This window comes from Canis lupus, chromosome 10 (genome assembly GCF_003254725.2).
Source record: "Canis lupus dingo isolate Sandy chromosome 10, ASM325472v2, whole genome shotgun sequence".
Lineage (NCBI taxonomy): Eukaryota > Metazoa > Chordata > Mammalia > Carnivora > Canidae > Canis > Canis lupus.
In genome coordinates, this window is record NC_064252.1 from 55,808,818 (window position 1) to 55,831,835 (window position 23,018).

General features: G+C 47.5%; 2 protein-coding genes across 5 annotated transcripts in view; both read right to left on the bottom strand.

Annotated features, from left to right (window-relative positions):
• Window positions 1-4,346: 4,346 nt before the first annotated feature.
• On the bottom strand, window positions 4,347-11,393 carry GPR75 (G protein-coupled receptor 75). Its single transcript, XM_049115072.1, has 2 exons — window positions 7,643-11,393; window positions 4,347-5,970 (listed from the first exon to the last, which is right to left on the bottom strand). The coding sequence occupies exon 2, from the start codon at window positions 5,871-5,873 to the stop codon at window positions 4,347-4,349; it is 1,527 nt and encodes a 508-aa protein (XP_048971029.1). The 5' UTR covers window positions 5,874-5,970; window positions 7,643-11,393.
• A 4,978-nt stretch (window positions 11,394-16,371) lies between these two features.
• Window positions 16,372-23,018, bottom strand: part of PSME4 (proteasome activator subunit 4) — a 105,030-nt gene continuing 98,383 nt past the window's right edge. For 3 of the 4 annotated variants that reach the window (XM_025467003.3, XM_049115504.1, XM_049115503.1), the window contains 4 exons: window positions 21,722-21,884; window positions 19,469-19,602; window positions 18,466-18,604; window positions 16,372-17,922 (listed from right to left, as the gene is read on the bottom strand). In XM_025467003.3, the coding sequence (XP_025322788.1) occupies window positions 18,470-18,604; window positions 19,469-19,602; window positions 21,722-21,884 (432 nt within the window). In that variant the 3' untranslated portion in view covers window positions 16,372-17,922; window positions 18,466-18,469. The remainder of the gene's footprint in view (window positions 17,923-18,465; window positions 18,605-19,468; window positions 19,603-21,721; window positions 21,885-23,018) is intronic. The other variant, XR_007413609.1, reaches the window with a different exon arrangement.

Below are 23,018 nucleotides of genomic sequence, written 5' to 3' on the forward strand. Positions count from 1 at the left end.
GATTACTTAAAATCTTTAAAAAGAAAAAAAAAGGCTTTTGTGCCTTAACTCTGCAGGATCTCATGCTGCTTTTTCTTCACCACTACCCCTCTGTTAGTGTCCCCTTTCTGCTCTATAAAAGAATTCCCACATGGAATCCTAGGAGGGCATTGCTCCTGGATATAGAGTTGCTAACCAAGAAACTACTCAAAATATTAGTTTCAAAGAAGGATCTTTACGTTATCTATCGCAGGACTGTAATTTTGAGTTTTCCCTCGCTTATACACACCGTCTCTATCACCAATTCTAGGACACGCATTTTTGCTTTTGGCTTTTAGCTCAAAGGATGCGAAGGTGCAACTGTCTTCGGTCATCCTGAATCTGGGTTCATCCAAACCCAGCAGCCTCCACCATGCTGCCTTAGTTTGGCCCCAGGGAGATCAAAGTCATACATCTGTGGGGAAGTTGGTGGCACATCTACCAAAACAGGTCCTGTGGGTCTGTCTCCAAAAACGGTTGGTGATGACATCACCAAGGGAAACGGTGATTGGGAGGGTGTGAGGATTACAGTGAAACTGACCAGAACAGACAGGCCCAGAACAACGTGGTACCTTCTGCCCCTAATTATCAAAGCCCTCAAGGAACCACCAAGAGAGAGAAGCAGGAAAACATTAAGCACAATGGAAATACCACTTTTGATGAGATAACCAACATTCCCAACATATGCAGCACTGATCTTGAGTCAGAGAACTCTCTGGAACCAATAAAGAGATCCTGAGGGGGTGCCCTTGGTGGCTCAGTCGGTTAAGCATCTATTTTGGCTCAGGTCATGATCTCAGGGTCCTAGGATCTGGCTACCTGCTCAGCGGGGAGTTAGCTTCTCTCTCTGCCACCCCCCCCCCCACGCTCTTGCATATGCTCGCGCGTGCTCTCGCTAATAAATAAATAAATAAATAATAAAAATTAAACACAGGGCAGCCCCAGTGGCCCAGGGGTTTAGCGTCACCTTCGGCCCAGGGTGTAATCCTGGAGACCTGGGATCAAGTCTCACATTGGGTTCCCTGCATGGAGCCTGCCCCCTCCCCACCCCCTCTCTGTGTCTGTCATGAATAAATAAATAAAATATTAAAAAAAAAAAATAAAAACAAAGAGCTCCCGGGGACTCAGGCCGCCTGACTGGCTCAGTTGGTAGACCATAAGACTATGGATCTCGAGATTGTGGGTTGGAGCCCCACATTGGGCATAGAACTTACTTGAAAAACAATTAAAACAGGGCAGCCCGGTGGCTCAGCAGTTTAGCACCACCTTCAGCCCAGGGCGTGATCCTGGAGACCTGGGATCGAGTCCCACGTCGGGTTCCCTGTGTGAAGCCTGCTTCTCCTTCTGCCTGTGTCTCTGCCTCTCTCTGTCTCTGTGTCTTTCATGAATAAATAAATAAAATCTTTAAATAAATAAGTAAATAAAATTAAAACAAAACCCCCAAAACCCATGATTATTTCATCTCTTAAAGAAGAGAATGCTGAGGGCCAACACATTGTTATCTACGGTGCACTAATCATCACTACTTTCCTCTGATGGTTTTCAAATGACTGGACAGGAAAGTCATAGCACTGCAATCTGATGTTCAGAAATGTTAGGGTTTTTATTTTCCAAACATTATTTTAAAAGAACATTAAAAGCATCAGAAATACAAATCTGGCCTAAAGGTTAACATCAGAACAATTATAAAATGTTTGAAATACATCACATACTTTGCATCACAGTAAAGCATCAAGAGAACTAATTAATATACCCTGCTAATAATTAGTCATATTCAACTGAATTCTCATTATTTTTAGTTCTCAGTTTAGCCCTTATAGAGAAGTTATATGTACCTATCCATAATTCCCTCTATGGATAGACATATATAACTTATGAAGAGATAAGTTACATTTATCTCCGTATCTCCACATAGATGTAGAGATAGATGTGGAGGAGGGCTAAGAATCTAGCCCAACATGTATTTCATGCAATAAATCAGTAATTTCTCGATGAGCACAAAGAGACTGAGTACCTCATATGCGCATGCTTCCTTTTCTTTATACTGTAACTTTTACCTCCCAAAGATGGATCGGGTCGTCTCTAACTCAAAAAGTCATACAAGAAACCTGTCAGCTTAAGTTTTACGAGTAAAAATTACTTTTAAAAAATCTTTTATTGAATCACACTGGAAATGCCTAGCCAAAAACGAGAAACACACCTTAAAAAGTAGGAAGTATCCTCTTGCTTAATCTTAGTAATTATAAAGCTGTTTGGCTTATTGGAATAAAGAGCCAGCTCTAAATTTTGACAAAAGTCTAACTCCTAATTAGAATTATCTTCAAACGATCTTGGGAGAGGATATTAGATTTCTTAGTTCTTTGTTAAAAAGGGGTAATATACTAACCTATCTCGTGGGAGTGGTAATAAATGAAAACAGTGTCGTATTAAAAATATAAAAGCATAATTGAAATAGGTTATAGTGACTTCCAAAAATAGCATCCAATTACAAACAAGAAAAAATGTGACAGAGGGGGTGTTTTCTCTTCTGCTATAAAATTTAATAGCAAAAATAAAGGAAGAAAAGGAGAGAAGGAAGGGAAGGAAAAATTCCTAAAAGGTGAATTTAAAAAGAAAAGAAAAGCCATATCTCATAGGAAACCTAGAAACAAAACGGCGGGTCAGTGCTGGAAGGGGGGTGTTGGGCGAGGCTGTGCAGAGCTCCCGCTGCCTTCTCCACACCTGGGGGCACCCTTGTACGGGGGAACAGCCTGGAGAGGGCGCCGTGCGTTGCATACCTTTCTTCCAGAACAACACGGTTCCTTCCAACCTGCAGTAACAGTTCTCCAATACGACCATTCCTAAAGACAGGTTTGGGATCTCGATGCCCATCTTGAGCCTAACAGCTGTAGTTCCAAAGCCGTGGCAAGTTCAAAAGCTAACTGTATAATGAAAATATTTTTACATAAAAATATGAATTTACGGTTGTTATGCTAGGAATCACAGAGTTCATCATAAAATTAGTTCCAGGTAAAGAAATCCTTCTAGTTTTCCTTATTGCCCATTACCAAGACTAATGGGAGAGAAATCACACAATTATTTTGAAAGCATCACCTTAAAAAGTTTTTTTTTTACCTTAGTGATATTTAAACAAAGACCAAAAAATCATTTTTAAATAGTTACTTGGAAACTCTTTGTCAGGTTGTTAACGAGCCATCCTCGCACAGAAGCGACGCGTAGATGGAAATCCTCTCGATCTCATTCTTAACACCTTCTTAGGCAATAATGAAGATCATGTGACACGCAACAGCAGTCCCGACTGTGACCCATGTCACCAGGCCCTGGCGCAGAGGCCCCGGTTAGTGCCTCTGCTCCCAGAAATCACATTGCTCCACTACAGGAACAGTCCTCTCGACTAGGATCCTTGGGTAAGCTCATTCCAAAATAGAATAATTCATTTTTAGCAAGCAGAAACATACTTCTTTAAAAAACAAACAAACAAACAAAAACTATACAGCTAGTTGATTCACACAAAAGAATGATGTCTCTAATAAGAAATGGGAGTAATCAGGGATCCCTGGGTGGCGCAGCGGTTTGGCGCCTGCCTTTGGCCCAGGGCGCGATCCTGGAGATCCGGGATCGAATCCCACGTCGGGCTCCCAGTGCATGGAGCCTGCTTCTCCCTCTGCCTGTGTCTCTGCCTCTCTCTCTCTCTGTGACTATCATAAATAAAAAAAAAAAAAAAAAAAAAAAAAAAGGAATGGGAGTAATCATAATACTTGGTGGACTGTCTGCCGAAAGCAAAGTACCTGTGTCTTGGGTCAAGGGTAACCACAGAGAAAACATTTCTGATTTTCTGCTTTGACAATACGGCATGTATTCAAGTAAACCCGCTACCAAAAAGACTCTCGTATTGGAACAACAATACCCTTCCCACACTTCAGAGGGTCAAAATTCAGAGTTCGATTCCTAAAAAAAAATAATAATAAAAAAATCCGTCTCGGTGAAGATCATACCTTCACATGGTTTAAAAAAAAAAAAAAAAAAATCCAGCTCCCGCGTCCTTCGAGGACCCCGAGCACCGACGCCCACGGGCACAGCGGGTTCGTCCCCCCAGTAGCTCAGCGCGAGCATCCCCGGCGTCCGGTGAGACGTTTAGGACCAAAGTGGGGGCGCGGGGCGGGGAAACCGTCCACTAACAACCCCTTCGCATGGGATCCTCCGACCCTCAGGGACCGCGAGGCAGGTCCACAGATGCTACGGATCCTGCAGACGGAGGAGAATCCGAAGGGCCTGCGGTTGGGCTGACCCGGGCGGGGGGCGGGGGGCGGGGGGGCCGCACCGGGGCGCTACACGGAGGGCACCGGGATGGGCCCCGCCGCGCCGGGCCCCCGCAGCAGGTCGCCGGCCGCGCGCTGACGCCTGGCGCCGCAGGGCGCGGCCGGGCCGGGGCAGCGGGGGCCCCGCGGGGCGCCGTCCCCCCGCCGCGGGCCGCCGCCGTAGACGCCGTAGTAGGGCTCCAGGCGCGTGTCGGCCGCGGTGGAGCTGCTCTGGCCGCCGGGCCGCCCCGCCGAGGCCCTGGGGCTCGCCGCGCTCTCCCTGGACTGGCTGGGCCCGCACGCCTGGTCCACGAACTTCTTCTGCGGCTTCGGGGACAGCACGTAGGCCGAGTTGGTCTCGTGGTGGGACGACTTGTTCCGGTTGGTTTCCAGGTTCCCCTTCCCGACGGCGCGGAGCCGGGTCCTGTGCCGGCAGCCGCAGGCGCCCAGGCCGCCGCCCCGCAGGCACGCGAGCACCTTCCGCCTCAGGCCCGCGCTGCCGCGGGAGTAGATGAAAGGGTTTAGCCCGGACTTGAGGAACAGCAGGGCGAAGCCCAGCAGCTCCAGCTGGCGGAGGCCGCCGCCGCCGCCGCCCCGGGACAGCGCCCCCCGCGCCAGGGCCGCGCCCAGGGGCACGCAGCACAGCAGGGCCGACAGCACGATGACCACGCAGGTGAGCACCGCCTTGGAGTCCTTGGCCGCGGCCAGGTTGACGGCGGGCGCGGGCGGCGGGCGCGGGCGGCGGGCGGCGGGCGCGGCCGGCCTGGGGCAGCCCTGGTGCCGGTAGAGCGCGGGCTCGGCCCCCCGCCGCCCCGGGCCGCCCGCGAAGGGCGGCGGCGCCCGCGAAGCCTCCGCCGCGGCCGCCGGGGGGCGCCGCCGGGCCCGCGCGTTCCTGCGCAGCGTCTGCGCGATGAGGATGTAGGACACGGCGACCACGGCCACGCAGGAGCCGAAGTCCACGGCGTACAGCGACAGCGCGGCCGCGCCCTCCGCCGCCGGCAGGCCCGACAGGGGCAGGCACAGGTGGGCCTTGCTGGCCCGCAGCGCGCCCAGGGCGGCCAGCGTGAAGCTGCTGGCCCAGAGCAGCGCGGCGAGCAGCGCGGCGCCGGGCACCGAGGCGGGGCGGCTGGGCTGCCGGCCCAGCACCATGCGCAGCCGGTGCAGCGCGATCGCCGCCACCGTCTTCAGGGACATGATGACGAAGCCCGAGCTGGTGGCGTGGAAGGCGAAGCAGAAGGCGTCCGGGAGGCCCCGCGCCGAGCGGAAGAGCGCGAAGGCGAACATGGGCGCCGTCACCCCGCAGATGAACAGGTCGCAGAAGGACAGGTTCAGGACCATGAAATCGAAGTTGGTTCGGAACTTGCGGAAGGCCGGGTCGAAGAAGGACAGGAAGACGATGAGGTTGCCGTAGGACCCCAGGCAGAAGACGACGGCCAGGAGCAGCGTGCAGGTGACCAGAGTGGCCGTGTGGACCAGGTCCTGGGGGCCGCCCTGGGGGCGGGGCCCGCGCAGCAGCGTGCCGTTGGGAGCCTCCTCCAGGGGCTCCGTGTCGTTCATCCTCGGGGAGCGGGGAGCGGCGCCGGCCTCTGCGGCTCGGGCTCGGCTCGGGGTCAGGGCCCCGGCTCACGGCCCGGCGGGGGGCACGCTCCAAGGCCTGCGCGGAGAAGGCACACCCGACACACACAGCAGTTAATGCACAAAGCGGAGCCAGCTCATGCTGGTTTGTTATTATTATTATTATTATTATTAATTATTATTATTATTTTTTTTCTTACAAAAGTACTCAAATTTTCTTTAGCTCCGGCCCCAGGCCTTCTCGACTGGAAGCCCAACAGGGGACGAGACACAAACACCTCAAAATGCGTCCCTCCGGCTAATTCCAGGTTCCGTGGGCAGCCCGGGTGGCTCAGCGGTTTAGCGCCACCTTCCGCCCGGGGCGTGATCCTGGGGACCTGGGATCGAGTCCCACGTCAGGCTCCCTGCATGGAGCCTGCTTCTCCCTCCGCCTGTGTCTCTGCCTCTCTCTCTCTCTCTCTCTCTCTCATGAAAAAATAAATAAAATCTTTTAGGGATCCCTGGGTGGCGCAGCGGTTTAGCGCCCGCCTTTGGCCCAGGGCGCGATCCTGGAGACCCGGGATCGAGTCCCACGTCGGGCTCCCGGTGCATGGAGCCTGCTTCTCCCTCTGCCTGTGTCTCTGCCTCTCTCTCTCTCTCTCTGTGAGACTATCATAAATAAATAAAAATAATAAAAAATCTTTTAAAAAATATTATTTCCAAGTTCCGTGGCACAGTGGTTTTCCAAATGGTTTAAGCATCACCTGGAGAGGGAGTTTAAAAAAAAAAAAAAAAAAAGGCAGATTCCTGGTCTCCCACCCCCCGGGGGTTTCTAATTGAAGGGAATGCAAATGTTCCTTTTAGGAGCACTCGGGGGTGGCTAGCTGGAGATCTGAAGATATAACCTGTCCCCCAAGGAGATCACAATCTACTCGCAGTCTAATGTCATGAATCAGGGGGCAGCAGGGCGCTGTGGAAGTGAGAGAAGGGGAACCTAGTCCAGCCTGGGCTGGAGGCCCAGGGAGGCTGAGGGGAATGGTGGTGAGGGGGAGCTAGTTGCGGGGTGGGCCAGGGCAGGGCCTGCGGAGGACAGGCGGGGAGGGCCACCTTGAGTAGGTCTTACTGCTTATGCTTCAGATGCAAGCCCAAGGGCGGGGCCATCTGGGTGGCCCAGTTGGGTAATTGTCTACCTTCAGCTCAGGTCATGATCTCAGGTTCCTGGGATGGAGCCCCACATCCGGTTTCCAGAGTCTGCTTCTGCTTCTCCCTCTGCCCCTCCCCTTGCTCCTGCTTGTTCTCTCTCTCAAATGAATACATAAAAATCTTCAAAAAAAAAAAAAAAAAGATAGAAGCCAGAGGGTATAGCTGACTATACTGTGACCCCTATTAGAACAAATCACTAACCTTCTATTTCTTTCCCTAGGAACAAGCCTTTATTTTCCATTATTTATCATTTCTTCTCCCTGCCTGTAATACCTTGGCCAACTCCCTACCTTCCTTTGGCAGAAAAAAACAAAAAACTTTGTGCAGGACTACATTTGAAAGGAAAAAAATGAACGTGCTGACAGGTGTCAATTATATTGGAGATTTACAAGGTGCCAAGCACCCGTCTGTTGACTCTAAAGTGCTGTACAAAGGTGAGTTATTATTCCAACAGCAATATCGTCATGATGAAGCAGGAGGCGTCCATTCACTCAGTTTACACTGATCATGTGCACACGCATGCCAGCTCTATGCTAGGTGCTGTGGGTAGAAAGAGGAGGAAGACCTACCCTCTTCTTTAAAAGAATAACTTCTTTTTCTTCTTGCTCTTTATTTCCTTAAACTTCTCTTTTCAATGAGATTTAAAGTACACTCACAAATCTTCTGTTGTTCCAAATCCCCAAGCCCTGTGTGGCCTGGTGCCCACTCTGCTCTGAAAGATGCTTCCTGTGGGACAGCTTAAAATGGTTCCTTGGAGACGCTGCAATGCTCTTGACAACTCAAAGGTATTGCTTTCATCCAGCCTTTTAGGAACAAGCAATGGCACCAGGGAGGTCCAGGAGTGATGTGCCAAATATTTAACCACCAGCTCCAACTGGGTCCCAGAGGCCTCCAGCTGCGCCAGGGGTTAACCCTTCAGATTCTGGATCATGGGGCACAGAGGAAGAGGGAACCAGACCCATGAAGGATTACTAGGCGCTCTGAGCAGCAGCCATGAAGCACCCGATCCAGAAGTCTCTCAGCATTCAGGAGCAGGTATGGCTAATGCCAGTGAGTATCAGTCGAATTTCAGTCCTCGGAAGGCCCATATATGTAATGCATATTCTTCATGAAGGAAGAAGATGGGGGGATCCCCGGGTGGTGCAGCGGTTTGGCCCAGGACGCGATCCTGGAGACCCAGGATCGAATCCCACATCGGGCTCCCGGTGCATGGAGCCTGCTTCTCCCTCTGCCTGTGTCTCTGCTTCTCTCTCTCTCTCTCTGTGACTATCATAAATAAAATAAAAATAAAAATTAAAAAATTAAAAAAAAAAAAGGAAGAAGATGGCCTCTTTTTTTTATTCTCAATGGTCAAATAGTGCAGATCACAACAATATGATGAATTTCTCCACTGGCAAGGGAGACCAGCCTTATAGAAGTTCTGTGAGAGGAAAAATATAAATCTTGACCTCTTGTCTCTTGATTAGAATAAAAAAATAAGGGACACCTGGGTGGCTCAGCGGTTGAGCATCTGCCTTTGGCTCAGGGCGTGATCTCAGTCTTGGGATGGAGTCCCACGTTGGGCTCCCTGCATGGAGCCTGCTTCTCCCACTGCCTGGGTTTCTGCCTGCCTCTCTCTCTGTGTCTCTCATGAATGAATAGATAAAATCTTTAAAAAAAAAAAAAGAATCAAAATAATAACGGATAGCTTACTGTTTTCACTTAAAGGCCATGTGCCTGTTTCTGAACTGTTTTTGACAGCTACGTAATAAAAAAAAGATAACCTTTTACTGTTGGTTTTTTCATGGTTAGCTGGGGGATTGGAATTAGCTGATGAAAAGAGAAGTAGCAAAGAGAACTCAATTTGAGAAGGCAGGAAGGCAGAGAGGTGATGCTGTTGTTTCTAGCAAATCCCCTGCCCTAGAAGTTTCCTCTTTGGAAGCAGGGACATGAACAGGGTGAAGGCGGAAGCAGGCATCTGGTTTGGGGAAATTAGAAGAATGAAGCATCTGGACATGATGCTAAGAGAAATATCGAGTAGGTGGATAGTAATCAAGAGGTGGGGTGGGAAATTACAGAGACCCCAGGCTAGGAGATATTTGCAAACGGAATTGTCAAGGGGAAGATGGGATGATGCGGCACCAACATCTGTCAAGAATAAGAGGCAGGAGGGGCACCTGGCGGACTCAGATGGTTAAGTGTCTGCCTTTGACTTAGGTCATGATCTCCAGGTCTTGGGATCGAGCCCCAGAGCCCCATGTTGGGCTCCTCCCTCAGTGGGGAGTCTTCTTCTTCCTCTCTCCCTACTTGTGCTCCATCTCTCTCAAATAAACTTAAAAAAAAAAAAATCTTGGGCAGCCCCAGTGGCTTAGGGGTTTAGCACCTCTGTCAGCCTGGGGTGTGATCCTGGGGACCTGGGATCGAGTCCCGCATCGGGCTCCCTGCATGGAGCCTGCTTCTCCCTCTGCCTGTGTCTCTGCCTCTCTCTGTATCTCTCATGAATAAATAAATAAAATCTTAAAAAAAATAAATCTAAAAAATTTTAAAAAATTTTTAAAAAGAATAAGAGGTAGGAGGAAAAAAAGGATTTGGAGGAGTTGAGGACCAACTTCTACTTTCAGCACAGAAATAATTTTTTCCATATATTTAAAAATTTTCAGACTTTTTAAAAAAGAGAACCCTAGGTCAGGAATATTATACAGGGGAAAAAAGGAATATTATACAGGAACAGTATATTAACTTTGTTGAGTGCTTATGACATGCCAGGGACTGTTTGCAATACTCCAAGCTCTTAACTCCTTGAATCCTCACAACCCTGACACGGTGTAAGTTATCCCCATTTTACAGATAAGGAAATGCAGTTGGAGAGAGCGCTCCCGACTTAAAGCGGTAGGGCGCGGATTTGAAGCAGGTGGTCTCTACAGCTGACACTCGTCACCAACAACCCAAAATAACAACAGAGAGATTGAGGGCGGCCTGCAGGCCAGAAGATAGTCACAGCAGCCCCCACGTACTGGGTGGTGAGCATTCATACCAGAAGCTTTACATAAGCTCTCAAAGCTTGACAAAGCTCTCATGTTCAGTATATAACCCCAGGAAGTAGGTATCACGATCCCTTCCCAATTTTAAGTTCCTGGAACCCAAAATATGAGCACATACACACACACACCTCTATGTACCTTTCTGGCAAGGCTGATAACTATGGTTCTGGCTGTAGTAAACATAAATCATTCCTACTGGGATAATTAGGGGAAAAAAAGGAATGAAAGGCTGGGAAGAAAAGGAAAAGCAGGGGCAGCCCCGGGGCGCTCAGTGGTTCAGCGCTACCTTTGGCCCAGGGCCTGATCCTGGAGATCCAGGATCGAGTCCCATGTCGGGTTCCCGGCATGGAGCCTGCTTCTCCCTCTGCCTCTCTCTATGTCTCTCATAAATAAATAAAATCTTAAAAAAAAAAAAAAAAAAAGGAAAAGCTGAACACAGAACAGAAATCAAGGTTTTGGCAAAGAAACTTTAAGAGCAAAGAAGGAAATGAAGGAAAAGTAAACCCCCTTCTAGGACTTTTAAGAACGAGGAGGCTGAGATCACAATCTGGAACAAAGTTTTGACAGTAGCGCTATAAAGCTCAGTGACTGAGGGGTCAGGGGGTACATGAGATGGGGGGCAGGAATAACTGTTTGATACTCCTAAATAGTGGGTACAGATCACCAACGTTCTTCGCATGCAAGCCTGCTCTTTATTTGCGGCACCCTAAGTAGGCGATTAAAGTCATAAAGTCAGAAAAATTGTAAGGTGGCTCCACCGGAGCAGGGAGGTCAGCCTCACTAAGGCTGAACGAAGTGGCAGCCGCGCGCATCTTGTTACAACCGAGGAGGAAGGATCCTGGAGTAACCAGCAGGCAAGGGACCGTACATGGAGACTTGTGCACAGTGGCAAAGGCAAGGACTTGTCATCAGGCCGTGCGAGGCGCCTGCGACCCTCCAGCGTGCTCCTTGGTACCCCAGTACATCCCGAAGCACCCTGGCCGAGCCTTTGCAAGTCAGCTCCAGGCTTCGATTCCTCCGACTCATCCCCCCCCCCCCCCCCAGTGGGCCTTAAATTCCTCCAGGACAGGCGTTTGCACGGTCTAACGGGGGGGGGGGGGGCAGGCTCCGTACTATTTTCTCCCGGCGGGCGCGGTGGTGTCAGGGGCCCCGCAGGGAGGTCCCATGACTCGCCCAAGGTCACTAAGCTTCGCGCCGGCTTGGTCAGCCCGAGCCCAGCGCCTTGTCCCCAGCTGGGGCGGGGAGCGGGGCAGCTGGCTCCGTGCGGCTGCGGAGGGGCCCCGGGGAGGGGAGCTGGACCCCAGCCGGGCACCCCCCCCCCCCCGCCGGGCTGCGGAGGGTCAGGCCGCCCAGGGCCTAGGCGGGCGGGGGCCCGTCGGCGAAGCGGCCGAGGGCTGGCGGGGCCGGGGGCGCGGGCGGCCCCCCGAGAGCGCGGCGGTCCGGCCAGGCCGGGGCGAGCCCCCCGCCCCCCCCCTCCCCGCAGGCCGCGCCGGGTCAGCAGGTGCGCGGCCCGGGCCTGGAGCAGCAGCAGCGCAGCCGCCGCCCGCCCGGCCCTCCCGCCCCCGCGGGGCGCCCCCCGCCGCCCGCCGCCTCTCACCTGCCCGGCGGCCGCGGCGCCGCCCCCCTCCGGCGTCTCGCGGCCCGGACCCCCGCTCCGCCCGCCGCCCGGGCATCCTCGCCGCCGCCGCCGCCGCCGCGCATCCCGGAGCCGCCGAGCCGGGCCGCCGAGGCGCAGGCACCGAGACGCCGAGGGCGCCGCCCCCTGCGCCGGACACTCGCGCCTCGCGGGGCCCCCGGAGCCCGGGCCGCTGGCGCCGCGGGGCCTGGCGGGGGGCGGGGCGGGGACCCCGGGGGCGGCGGGCGCCCGCGGCCTCGAGACCCGGCTCGCAGGCAAGTCGTTGTAACAGAATTAGGGCGCATCCGTCTTTACTGTGAATCAGGGAACCACGCATCTGCCTCCTCCTCCGCCGCCCCAAAGCCCCGAGGTCACGGGGGGCGCGGGGGGGGGCGGAGGGGAGGCGCTGCCAGGAAACCAAGTGCCACTAAAGGAGGCCCAGCCCGCAGGTGCAGGTGCAGGTGCGCCAACCGCCGCGGGCAGGGCCGGGCCGGGGAGGGCAGGGGAGGGGAGGGCAGGGCCGGGGAGGGGAGGGCAGGGCCGGGGAGGGCGGGGCAGGGCCGGGGAGGGCGGGGCAGGGCCAGGCGACCGCAGGGCAGGGGCGCCGCGTCGACCGCAGAACCCGAAAGGCAGTGCGCTGTGTACGCAGCTAATTTTGGCCAAGCAGGAACACAGAAAACGACTGTCCCCTCGTTCTTAATTATGTCCACAACGTGCCCAAAAGGAACTGGTGGCTTAATTTGAGTCTCAAAGCCATAAGCAACGTTCCTAAGTGTGTTTCCTATTGTGGGCACAAAGCCGACCAGTTAAACCTCGTGGCCCCGACCTGGGAATTAGGATCTTCCCATTTTTCTAACCGCGGGGGTACTATTCAGAAATAGTGAACACTGGGTGATCGCCCTTTCCTTTGCCCTGGCGCCAGAAATCCAGAAAATTTCGTGCAAGTTAAAGACCTAGAATAGGGACGCCTGGGTGGCTCAGTGGTTGAGCGTCTGCCTTGGGCCCAGGGTGTGATCCTGGAGTACCAGGATCGAGTCCCATATGGGGCTCCCTGCATGGAGCCTGCTTCTCCCTGTGCCTGTATCTCTGCCTCTCTTACTGTGTCTCTCGTAAATAAATAAAATCTTAAAAAAAAAAAAAAACCTAGAATATTGCTACAGTAGTCCCTATTTTGGCTACCAACAAGTACCAAAGAATTTGATTTACGTGTAGCACATCTACCCCCATATCCTGTGCTTACATTAAGAGAAAAATGAAAGAACTGGATAATTCATGAAGGCATTCAATCCAGGTGTTGATGGGGCTTTTAGAATTGTGTAGAAAAAACTACACAGAAACTTCCAGTTAATTCCCACATAATACTCCATTCCCCAACCACCTGCAGTGCAGTTCTAGGTTGTCACTTATGAACTCTGGCCTTAGAAATAAGCAATTGAAAGAGAAGGCCCATTACTGCTTAGAGAATTCTAACCAAAGTTCTCTCTCTCTCCTTCCATATGAATTAGCTGCTGAATAAATCATTGCTAGCTGATTTCCAGGCCTCTGGCCATATGACAGATTACAATAGGTTTGGGCTAGAATGTGGCCCTCAGTTAATAAATCTTTGAGATAAATTATACTGGGAAAAAAAAAAACACCCCACAATTCCCAAGTTGTAAAAGATTCCAGACAAAAATCAGTATCATCAGCAATGCTGAAGCTACTAGAATTGTCTACAAAATGTGCTAGTGGTGCCAAATTGAACAAAGGATTAGTAGTAGTAAAAAAAAAAAAAAAATTGTAAAGGAAAAAGAAAGGCTGACTATAAATGTTAAAGTACGAATGCTCTGGGGCACCTGGGTGGCTCAGTTGGTTAAGCGTTGGATTCTTGATGTTGGGCTGAGATTGTGATCTGGGGACTGGTGAGAGTCCGCTTGGGATTCTCTTTCCCCATCTTCCCCCCACTCACACTCTCTCCAAAAAAATGTATATATAAAAATAAAACAACCCCAAAACTATATATATATACACACACACACACACACACACACACACACACACACACATATGAGTGGGCTATCAATTTGCAAGGAAACCAGCACTCTAATACTATCATTGGCAATGCAAGTTGATACGTGTGCAGGTGGAGGAAAGCAATGCATTAGAGCAATTACAATTCTAGATTCCTGACCTAAAATTTTATTCCTCATAATTTATCCTGAGGAAATAGCTGAAGAAGAAAGTTTTAAGCATGAAGATATGAAAATATTCATCACAGTGTAATTTGTAGTAGAGAAAACAAAACCTTGATGTTCAACAATATGGAGAAATACTCAAAACAATTATTTTAACAAGACAGTGGTCTTCGTGCACAAAAATAACTATGAAGACTATGTGGAAAAAATGGATTTTTTAGTATCACAAAATTCCTCAGTAATCTTTTCTGGCCACACTACTAATCACAACTGGCCTACAACCTAAAGGGCTTGGCAACACCAAGTATCGGGGGTATTTGAAAACAGCTTTCTCATCCTATTATTTTTTTCACTAAAACTTTCATTCACATTAAAAGACTAGGAGGGCAAATGGTCTTCCTAAATATTGAAACGCAATTTGCAAAGTCTTTGTCTTTTTAAAGGATCCATTCACAAACTAGATTATTAGCCACGACAACCTTAAAGAGACTCCCCGCCCCCGACCTAGAAACTTACCTTAACGCTCTCCCATATGGGCCCAAAGGGCCTGCCTTCCCCATCCTTAGCAGTTGCCGCTGCTGTGGGTCTGTTCTTTTTCTTCTATTAAAGATTTTGAGAGCTGGAGCGGGGTGAGGGGCAGAGGGAGCAGCAGCCTCCCCGCTGAGGGGGAGCCGGAGGTGGGGCTCGCTCTGGGACCCTGGGATCATCACCTCACCTGAAGGCAGACCCTTAACCGACTGAGCCACCCAGGTGCCCATTTCTCCATTCTTATTATTTTTTTCTCTCTCCATTCTTTTTAACAACAACATACATTTAAGAACTACCTTAGACAATAGTAAGCACCCACCCCTTTTCTCTCCCCCAGCCCTTCCACTTTTGAGGCCACCGGTAGAAAATTTAGGGAACTAAGTAATTTATAGTGTAACCAGATCGGTGTATCAAGGTAATAAGCAGCATCTACACCTGGGGTCAGAATCAAATGGGGCAAAGGTTAAAAACTGAGATTAAAGGGGCAGCCCGGGCGGCTCAGTGGTTTAGCGCCGCTTTTTGGCCCAGGGCCTGATCCTGGAGACCCGGGATCGAGTCCCACGTTTCAAGCTCCCTGAATGGAGCCTGCTTCTCCCTCTGCCTGTGTCTCTGCCTCTGTGTGTCTCATAAAAAAATAAATAAAATCTTAAAAAAAAAAAAAAAAAAACCACTGAAATTAAAGAATCCTGTTTTTAGGTCTATAGACGGTGGGCCCTAAGAATCTGTGCCAGAGGTTTTCAATTCTGATGCACAACTGAAACATTATGAAGCTTTTAAAAACTGATGCCTGGGGCATCTGGATAGCCCAGGGGGTTGGGCGTCGGGGACTCTTCGTTTCAGCTCAGTCATGATCTTAGGGTTCTGGGATTGAGCCCCACGTGGAGCCGGCTTGGGGCTCCGTGCTCGGGAGGGAGTCTGCTTGGATCCTCTTCTCCCTCTCCTGCTGTCCATTCCTCAACTCACACAAGCGTGCTGTGCTCTAAAAATAAAATAAATCTTTAAAAGATACTGATACCTGAGTCCCAACCAGAGAAATTCTGATCCAAAATGCCACAGCAGGTGCCCAGTATCTTTTCTTTTTTAAAGTTCCCGCTTATGTTCTCATTCATTTGAGGAATATAAATAATAGTGAAAGGGAATATAAGGGAAGGGAGAAGAAATGTGTGGGAAATATCAGAAAGGGAGACAGAACGTAAAGACTGCTAACTCTGGGAAACCAACTAGGGGTGGTAGAAGGGGAGGAGGGCGGGGGGTCGGAGTGAATGGGTGACGGGCACTGGGGGTTATTCTGTATGTTAGTAAATTGAACACCAATAAAAAATAAATTAAAAAAAATAAAGTTCCCGCTTTAGGAAACTTGCTAAGTAAGGCATAGTTTCATGCAGCTTATTTTAGAAAAAGCTCAAGCTGCTGGTATATAACATAAAGCTCTAATACTTAAAGTGTGACCTCCGGGCCAGGCAGACATCAACATCATGAGCTAGCAGCAAGAATTAAAATTCACGGATCCCTGGGTGGCTCAGGGGTTTAGCACCTGCCTTCGGCCCAGGGTGTGATCCTGGAGTCCCGGGATCGAGTCCCACATCGGGCTCCCTGCATGGGGCCTGCTTCTCCCTCTGCCTGTGTCTCTGCCTCTCTCTCTCTCTCACTGTGTGCCTATCATAAAATAAAAATTAAAAAAAAAATTCATCTGTGCTATTCAGTAAGGTGAACCACTAGCCACAAGGGGCTAATGAACATTTGAAATGTGGCTATTGAGGCTGAGGAAATGAGATTTTACTTTACATGTAAATAGTTATATGAAGCTACTGGCTACTGTACTAGACAGGTCTGCTCTGGATAATTCGGTCCGGTTAGAGGGCATGCATTTATGGATTCAGATCTATGGATGCAAACGGCATCCACGAGAGTTACTGCCTATACAACTGTCTTCTCTTCTTAATGAAGACAAAAGCCAGGTGTTAAAAACAATCCATTTATTGGGTTTTAAACTAGTTACACAATTGAAATCATCAGTTTGGCACTACTCTATACAGGGATTACGCCTGTGTACGCTGACAATTCAATACTGTACCAGGACCTCTGCTGTGCTTCGGTCTGTATGGAGTCATTCAGCAAGTAGATACTAAAAAATATACTGTAGTGTTCCTTTAAGGAAGACTGTACAGGGTGTGCTGCAAGATGATATTCACCAACTTGTGAATTACTTTAACCTAGAAGATACCTTGCATTCTATAAACTTGTCATAGCAAACAGGTGGTGTTTGCATTTAGGGATGCACACAAGAAAATTACATAAAAATCCAGACATTCTAACGATAAATGAACTCAAACAAAAAAAAAACCCCCACACCTCAGCTTTTGTAACATGAATAGAGAAAATAATTTAAAAACACAAAAAAATGGCATTCAATTGGTACAAAAGCCAAAGTCACTATAATAAAGAGCTACACGTGAATCTTTACAAATTAATTACACAATGGTGCTGTGTAAAAGGTTGCATCTGTACAAAGTCTTGCCAATGCTATCTCTACAGTTTATACAGTCTTTTACATCTATATAACATTTATTAATAAACAAGTCAATTAAATATAAAGACTTATTAGTCTCTCAACGATTCTGCAGGCAAAAGAAAAAAAAAGAAAAAAGAAAGAAAAATCAAAAAAAGAAAGAAAACCTTACAGAATTTCCACAAACACAGCATTCTTCCATTAGGTGAAGTATAACAGTTTTGAGGGCTGATCAAACAGTATTATGTAAAGAATACAGGTAAAAATCAACCAGTCAGGGTTTTTATCGTTGTTGTTGTTTATTTTCAAAATCACACATTGTATACACACACAACAATCAATCAAAAATTTATTCACCAAACCCCCGGTTTTTCAGCAATTGCTCTTTCCATTCAGCACCAAAAACTCCAGTCTGTGGGAAGCACGTGGACACAGCCTTCACTTCTGTGTCTCGGTGGAGCAATCCATCAGGTCCTTGGTTAGGTTCAAGACTTGCCCTCTTTTCCTTCCCTCTTCATGGCTCTCCAGACCCAAGGCTCTCAAAGGCTTCGATTTATGGCCCACAGCCCTACTACCATCTACACCCAAAAGCCATTTGGAAAAAATTCAAAATAATTTGAGATGAATGAAATGACGGGACCTGTATTACAGATAGGTATTCTCCATTACAAGTAAACTGTTTCTCAATGAGTTCCTAGACTCTGCTTGGTCTTGGATGCCATGATCATATTGGGTAATTATTTCTAGTCTGAGACATTGTGGCTTTGTCAGATGCCTCAAAGAAAAAGTGATCAATATTCTGGAGACACTTCCAGACAAGTTAGGTAATCAAATGGCAGCTGAGAACCTGTGGAACGGAGACTAATGGGACCAAACACAGAAGCCATCAAAATGATGAGAGCTCAACGGAGGCAGAGTTTTAAAACCTGCAGAGAGCCGCCACAGATGGTACCTGAGGATCTGGAATTTTTGATGAAAAGAGCTTGAAGTGAGGACTACTCATCTGTATCAGGGAGGGAAAAAAATTTCAGTCAGACAACAGGACATCCAACTCTAAAGCCCAATAAGTGAAATTTACTTTATTTTTCTTAACCTAGCGGAAAGGTTTCTGGGTTTTCCTCTTTAATTCGGGATGGAAAATAAATACTTAAGAATTCAGATGAAATGTTCTCATGACTGTATAGGACCTAGGGTTTTCTGGGCGACCCAAAACGCTTAGGCCCCACTCAGCAGGCAACAAAGAAAATTTCTTTTAACCACTTGCAGGATACTAAGCCTACTCGTTTATAAACGTCCAAAAGCAGTCACTTCAATTCTCTGCTTGATACCTGAAGCAGAGAAGCAGGGAAAAGTTCTCAGGGAACTTACTTCCACTGGTCATAGCATAGGTCGCATTAAAAAAAATTTTTTTAATTGTCTAAATAAGGAGGACAGCTGAGAATGTAAGCAAAAAGAAAACTTACGAGCAGTCACTTCTCAATCATCAAACCCATGACATCTGCCAAGGATGTCAGACTTCCTGAAACCCCGAATATTGCTGACTTACCCTTCTATGCATAATAGCACGGTGACACAAGGAGATCGGTGAGAACGAGCAGCTGGTCATCTGTGAACTGCTGTTTGTGTTCTTGCCAGTTGTCATGGTGCGTCCTTCGGAAATTGGATAAGGTCTTCTTTACAGTCATCTGTAGAGGAGCAACCCACACACATTTTACTTTAACCTCTCAAAGACTAGGATTATACTCAGGAGGATAACTTCAGCCAAGTAAAAATCCCTCCAGACTTCAGATCTCACCGAGTGCTGCAAAACCAACAAGCCAACTGTAACTTCCCAAAGCTCATTTTTTTAAAAAAAGATTTTATTTATTTATTCATGAGAGACAGAGAGAAAGGGAGGCAGAGACATAGGCAGAGGGAGAAGCAGGCTCCATGCAGGGAGCCTGACGTGGGACTCGATCCCGGGTCTCCAGGATCACACCATGGGCTGAAGGCTGCGCTAAATTGCTGGGCCACCCGGGCCACCTCTTTAAAGTGACTAGCTGCACTCGGGGAGAGGCTACTGGCCCTTACACCGCATTATGAAACGAGTTTCAAGACACACCTATAGCTCTTTACCAAAGCGAGAAGCACAAAGCCATTGGTCTCGTCAGTCATTTAGACACAGCTGTTCTCAAAATAATACCATCACAATTTCCTTTTTAGTATTAGCTCCCCGTTAGACACTTCCTAGATATAAAATGTTAGTAAAACCAAAGAAGATGAACTATCCTGACAACACTGACATATTTTACTTCTACTGGACTGGGAGAGACAGAAGCTTTAGTATTTCCTTGCTACCAAAAGATCTCAAATATACATGAAAACAAGGCCTCCCTCCACAAGATGTTACTAATTACTTGAGTAGGCTTAGCCCCAGCAGAGGCAGGAGCGGCAGCAGCTCTATCAAAGCAGAAGGTCCAGAGTGACAGGAAACTACCAGTAAAATGATTTCTTACAAAACATCACTGATAAAATACGTAGGCATAGAAACTAATACGGAAGAATTTTACCTCAATAGGCTGCGGATCATTCAGATGTGCACTGAGATTCATAAGGAGCTGGGGCATCCAGGTGGGAACATCATAGGGACTAGAAAGAACACATGCACCAAGTCCTAGCACCCCCGCATGACGTTTGACCAACTCTGAAAAACAGAGCAAAAAAAAAAAAAAAAAAAAAAAAAACTCCGCCAATAAATGTGCGAATATTTATAGGACTCTCTGGCACATGTTATGGTAAAATAGAACTAGTTTTTGATTAATCTAATTGTTTCCAAAGTGTGAATTTCTGCATTAAAAATGCATCTGGGGATGCCTGGGTGGCTCAGCAGTTGGGTGGCTGCCTTCGGCTCAGGTTGTGATCCCAGGATCTGGGATCGAGTCCCACATCGGGCTCCTGTGTAGAGCCTGCTTTTCCCTCTGCCTATGTCTCTGCCTCTCTCTCTCTCTCATGAATAAATAAATCTTAAAAAAAAATAAAAATGCATCTGTATACACACACACCAAAAACATGATTTTGAGGCTGAACTAAAGACATCCTATAGCTGACCCTCAATGACACATCATATGACAGGTCAGAAATGTGTCACCTATTTGCTAGAACTTACATAATGATAGTTTTGATCAATTCATATCTTATGCAAAAGTACAATTCCTGATCCTAAAACAGTCTCTTGCTCTCTTTTTAAAGATTTTATTTCTTTATTCATGAGAGACACAGAGACATAGAGGGAGAGAAGCAGGCTCTCTATGGGGAACCTGATGCAGGACTCAATCCCAGGACCCTGGGATCCCAACCTGAGACAAAGGCAGATGCTCAACCACTGAGCCACCCAAGTGCCCCCTAAAACAATCTCTAATCAAAATTACACCCCACTTTTCTGGATGGGACTACTCCACACAGAATGTATCAAGTCATGAGGCAAGAACATACTGTATATGAAGAATGTCTGCATTTCTCAAAACAACTGCATTCTACGGGGTCTCTAATTCTTTTTTTTTCTAGATCTATTCCTTCTCCTATGATAGTTTCTGCTTTCAAATTTTCATGTTTTTCCTTAAGGTGTGTATGTGTGTGTATTATATGTGTATACATGAAATACGGTGCCTAGGGAATTGAAGTCAATAAGAAAAGAATATGAAACAGAATTATAAATAATGCCATTTGGATAACAAAGACCCAAACTACTTTGGTAATTATTACAGAACAGAATTTTCAAGCAAAGCAACTAGAACATTCATTGGTATTTTATTAGTAATTGCCATTAGGAAACTAAATGCCTAAATTAAGACCCTCTTGTAGTCAGTGTTTAAGAGCTTCACATTCCAAGTAATTCTTGTAAATCCAAATAAGCTTCCTACTTACTGAGTCTTTCTATATATTTTCCATTCTTCCTGTGACTGCAGGCAGCAGTGGCAAGGTCAGATGGCTTTTTGCAATTGTGTTTATTTTTAAAAAGAAGATTTTATTCTTAAGTAATCTCTACACCTAACGTGGGGCTTCAACTTACAACCCCGAGATCACAACTCTCATATCCTATGGACCAGGGCACAACACAATCAAGTTTAAACGTCTCTTTAAATGTGACATAGTCCTCAGATCTATGTTTATCTTCATGCTCAATTAGAGTAGAAGCTCCCGTTGATGACTCTTCTCAACCTCTCACCAAATGCCCTGTGAAGTAGTGAACCGTCCCCTCTTCAAATGAAAGCAAGGCTTGTTTTGTTTTCTTGGTATTTTCCTTTTACATCTACACCTAAGCTATAAAATCTAAACACAAATATTTTACACTCTCCAACTCAACTCATTCTGCATGCCTCTCTGTATAAAGTGGTTTCAGGTGGGCAGGCACCAGTTTTACCCTATCAGTTGTTGTCTGCTGCAGTGCACAGGTTCCTGCATACCTCTCCATTTTCGCTTTTACGTTCCAGGTCTTGCCTGCTGTAGGCAAAGCTCATTAATAGCAGGGACAACTATTCTCAGTACCCAGCAAAGACTTAGATACATCCAAGTATTCTTTTTTTTTTTTTTTAAGATTTATTTGAGAGAGAGAGAACATGTAAAGGGACAGAGGAGGAAGCAAGCTCCTGCTGAGCAAGGAGCCCAATGTGGGGCTAAATCCCAGGACCCGGGGATCACGACCTGAGCCAAAGGCAGATGCTCAACCGACTGAGCCACCCAGGCGCCCCACAACCAATAAATACTTGTTGCATAAGCCTGGTTAATTCCCAAAAGCATATGGTATTTTATACCAGCCTTGTTACCTGCAGAAGGAATCGTATCTCCTACAGAACCAGGGTCTCGCTTTCTTTTCTTCGGGAGTTTTGTTTTGCAAAGTTGCTCAAAATGAATCTGCATAGGACTGTCCATGGTAAGGAAGTTACACTGTAACAGACCACTCAGGGTGGTAGCAGCCATTTCTCGAACCTGCAGAGACAATCACTTCTTTTAGAGCAGAGATCCTAAGCCTGGGGAGAACCCTGGAGGCTGGGAGGGTGGTGGTGGTAGGTGGGGGACACATGGGATGACTTTCCCAGACTTATGCTCTTATGCGAGTTCCTCAGGGAGATTTCATCAGATTCTCAACAGGTCTGTGACTTGAAAATGGAGGAGAGCCACTGCACTGGGGTTGTGGAAAGTAAATGCTGAAACTATTTCATACAAAATTAAAGCTCTTCATAAATTATTTTCCCACTGACTGGCAGTTGTCCTTATCAGGCAGTGCCAGAGCCTAACATTAAAATGAATTTTTCCTGGACTCCACATCTCTTAAAACTATTGCTGTGGTTGTTTTCGTTGGTAATAGAGACATAGAACAATCGATTTGTATAACTGGCATGTGTTGTAGAGATTTATATCCAGTTTACTTTTTAGGACTTTCACAGGCTGATGTCAGACTACACACACAGTTTATGGAAGTATCAAATGCAGAGGGTAGAACAGTGCATTTCAAAATGGAATGGGAACCCAAGTTTTGGATACACAAACAAAAACCAGTAAAATGCTATGATCTCAGAGGTATCACAAAATTCTTGCTACATACTCATAAAGATAGTCAATAATAATTTGGAAAAAAATCTCCACCTAAATATTTTGCTATTTATTGCTTCAAAAGGGTTTTTCTTTTGTTTTAGTTTGACGGTTTTTAGGTACTTAATATTTTCATTATACCATTAAATGAATTATAAATTGTTTCTGCTTGTACTACTTCATACTTGGTTGCATTATTCTCTTTCATACCATGATTCATTTTTCTATTCAACTGCTGATTAGAATGCTTTCAAGTTCTCACTATTGTACTAAAAATCTTAATTTGCATAATTTCCATATTGCAATGTATTTTCTTTTCTTTTTTTTTTTAAATTTTTATTTATTTAAGAGTCACACAGAAAGAGAGAGGCAGAGACACAGACAGAGGGAGAAGCAGGCTCCATGCAGGGAGCCTGACGTGGGACTCGATCCCAGGACTCCAGGATCACACCCCAGGCTGCAGGCGGCGCTAAGCCACTGCGCCACGGGGGCTGCCCTGCAATGTATTTTCTTAGGATAGAGTCTAAGAAT

Coding starts and splice junctions, on each gene's coding strand:
- GPR75 (XM_049115072.1), bottom strand. CDS start 5,873: ATGAACGACACGGAGCCCCTGGAGGAGGCTCCCAACGGCACGCTGCTG.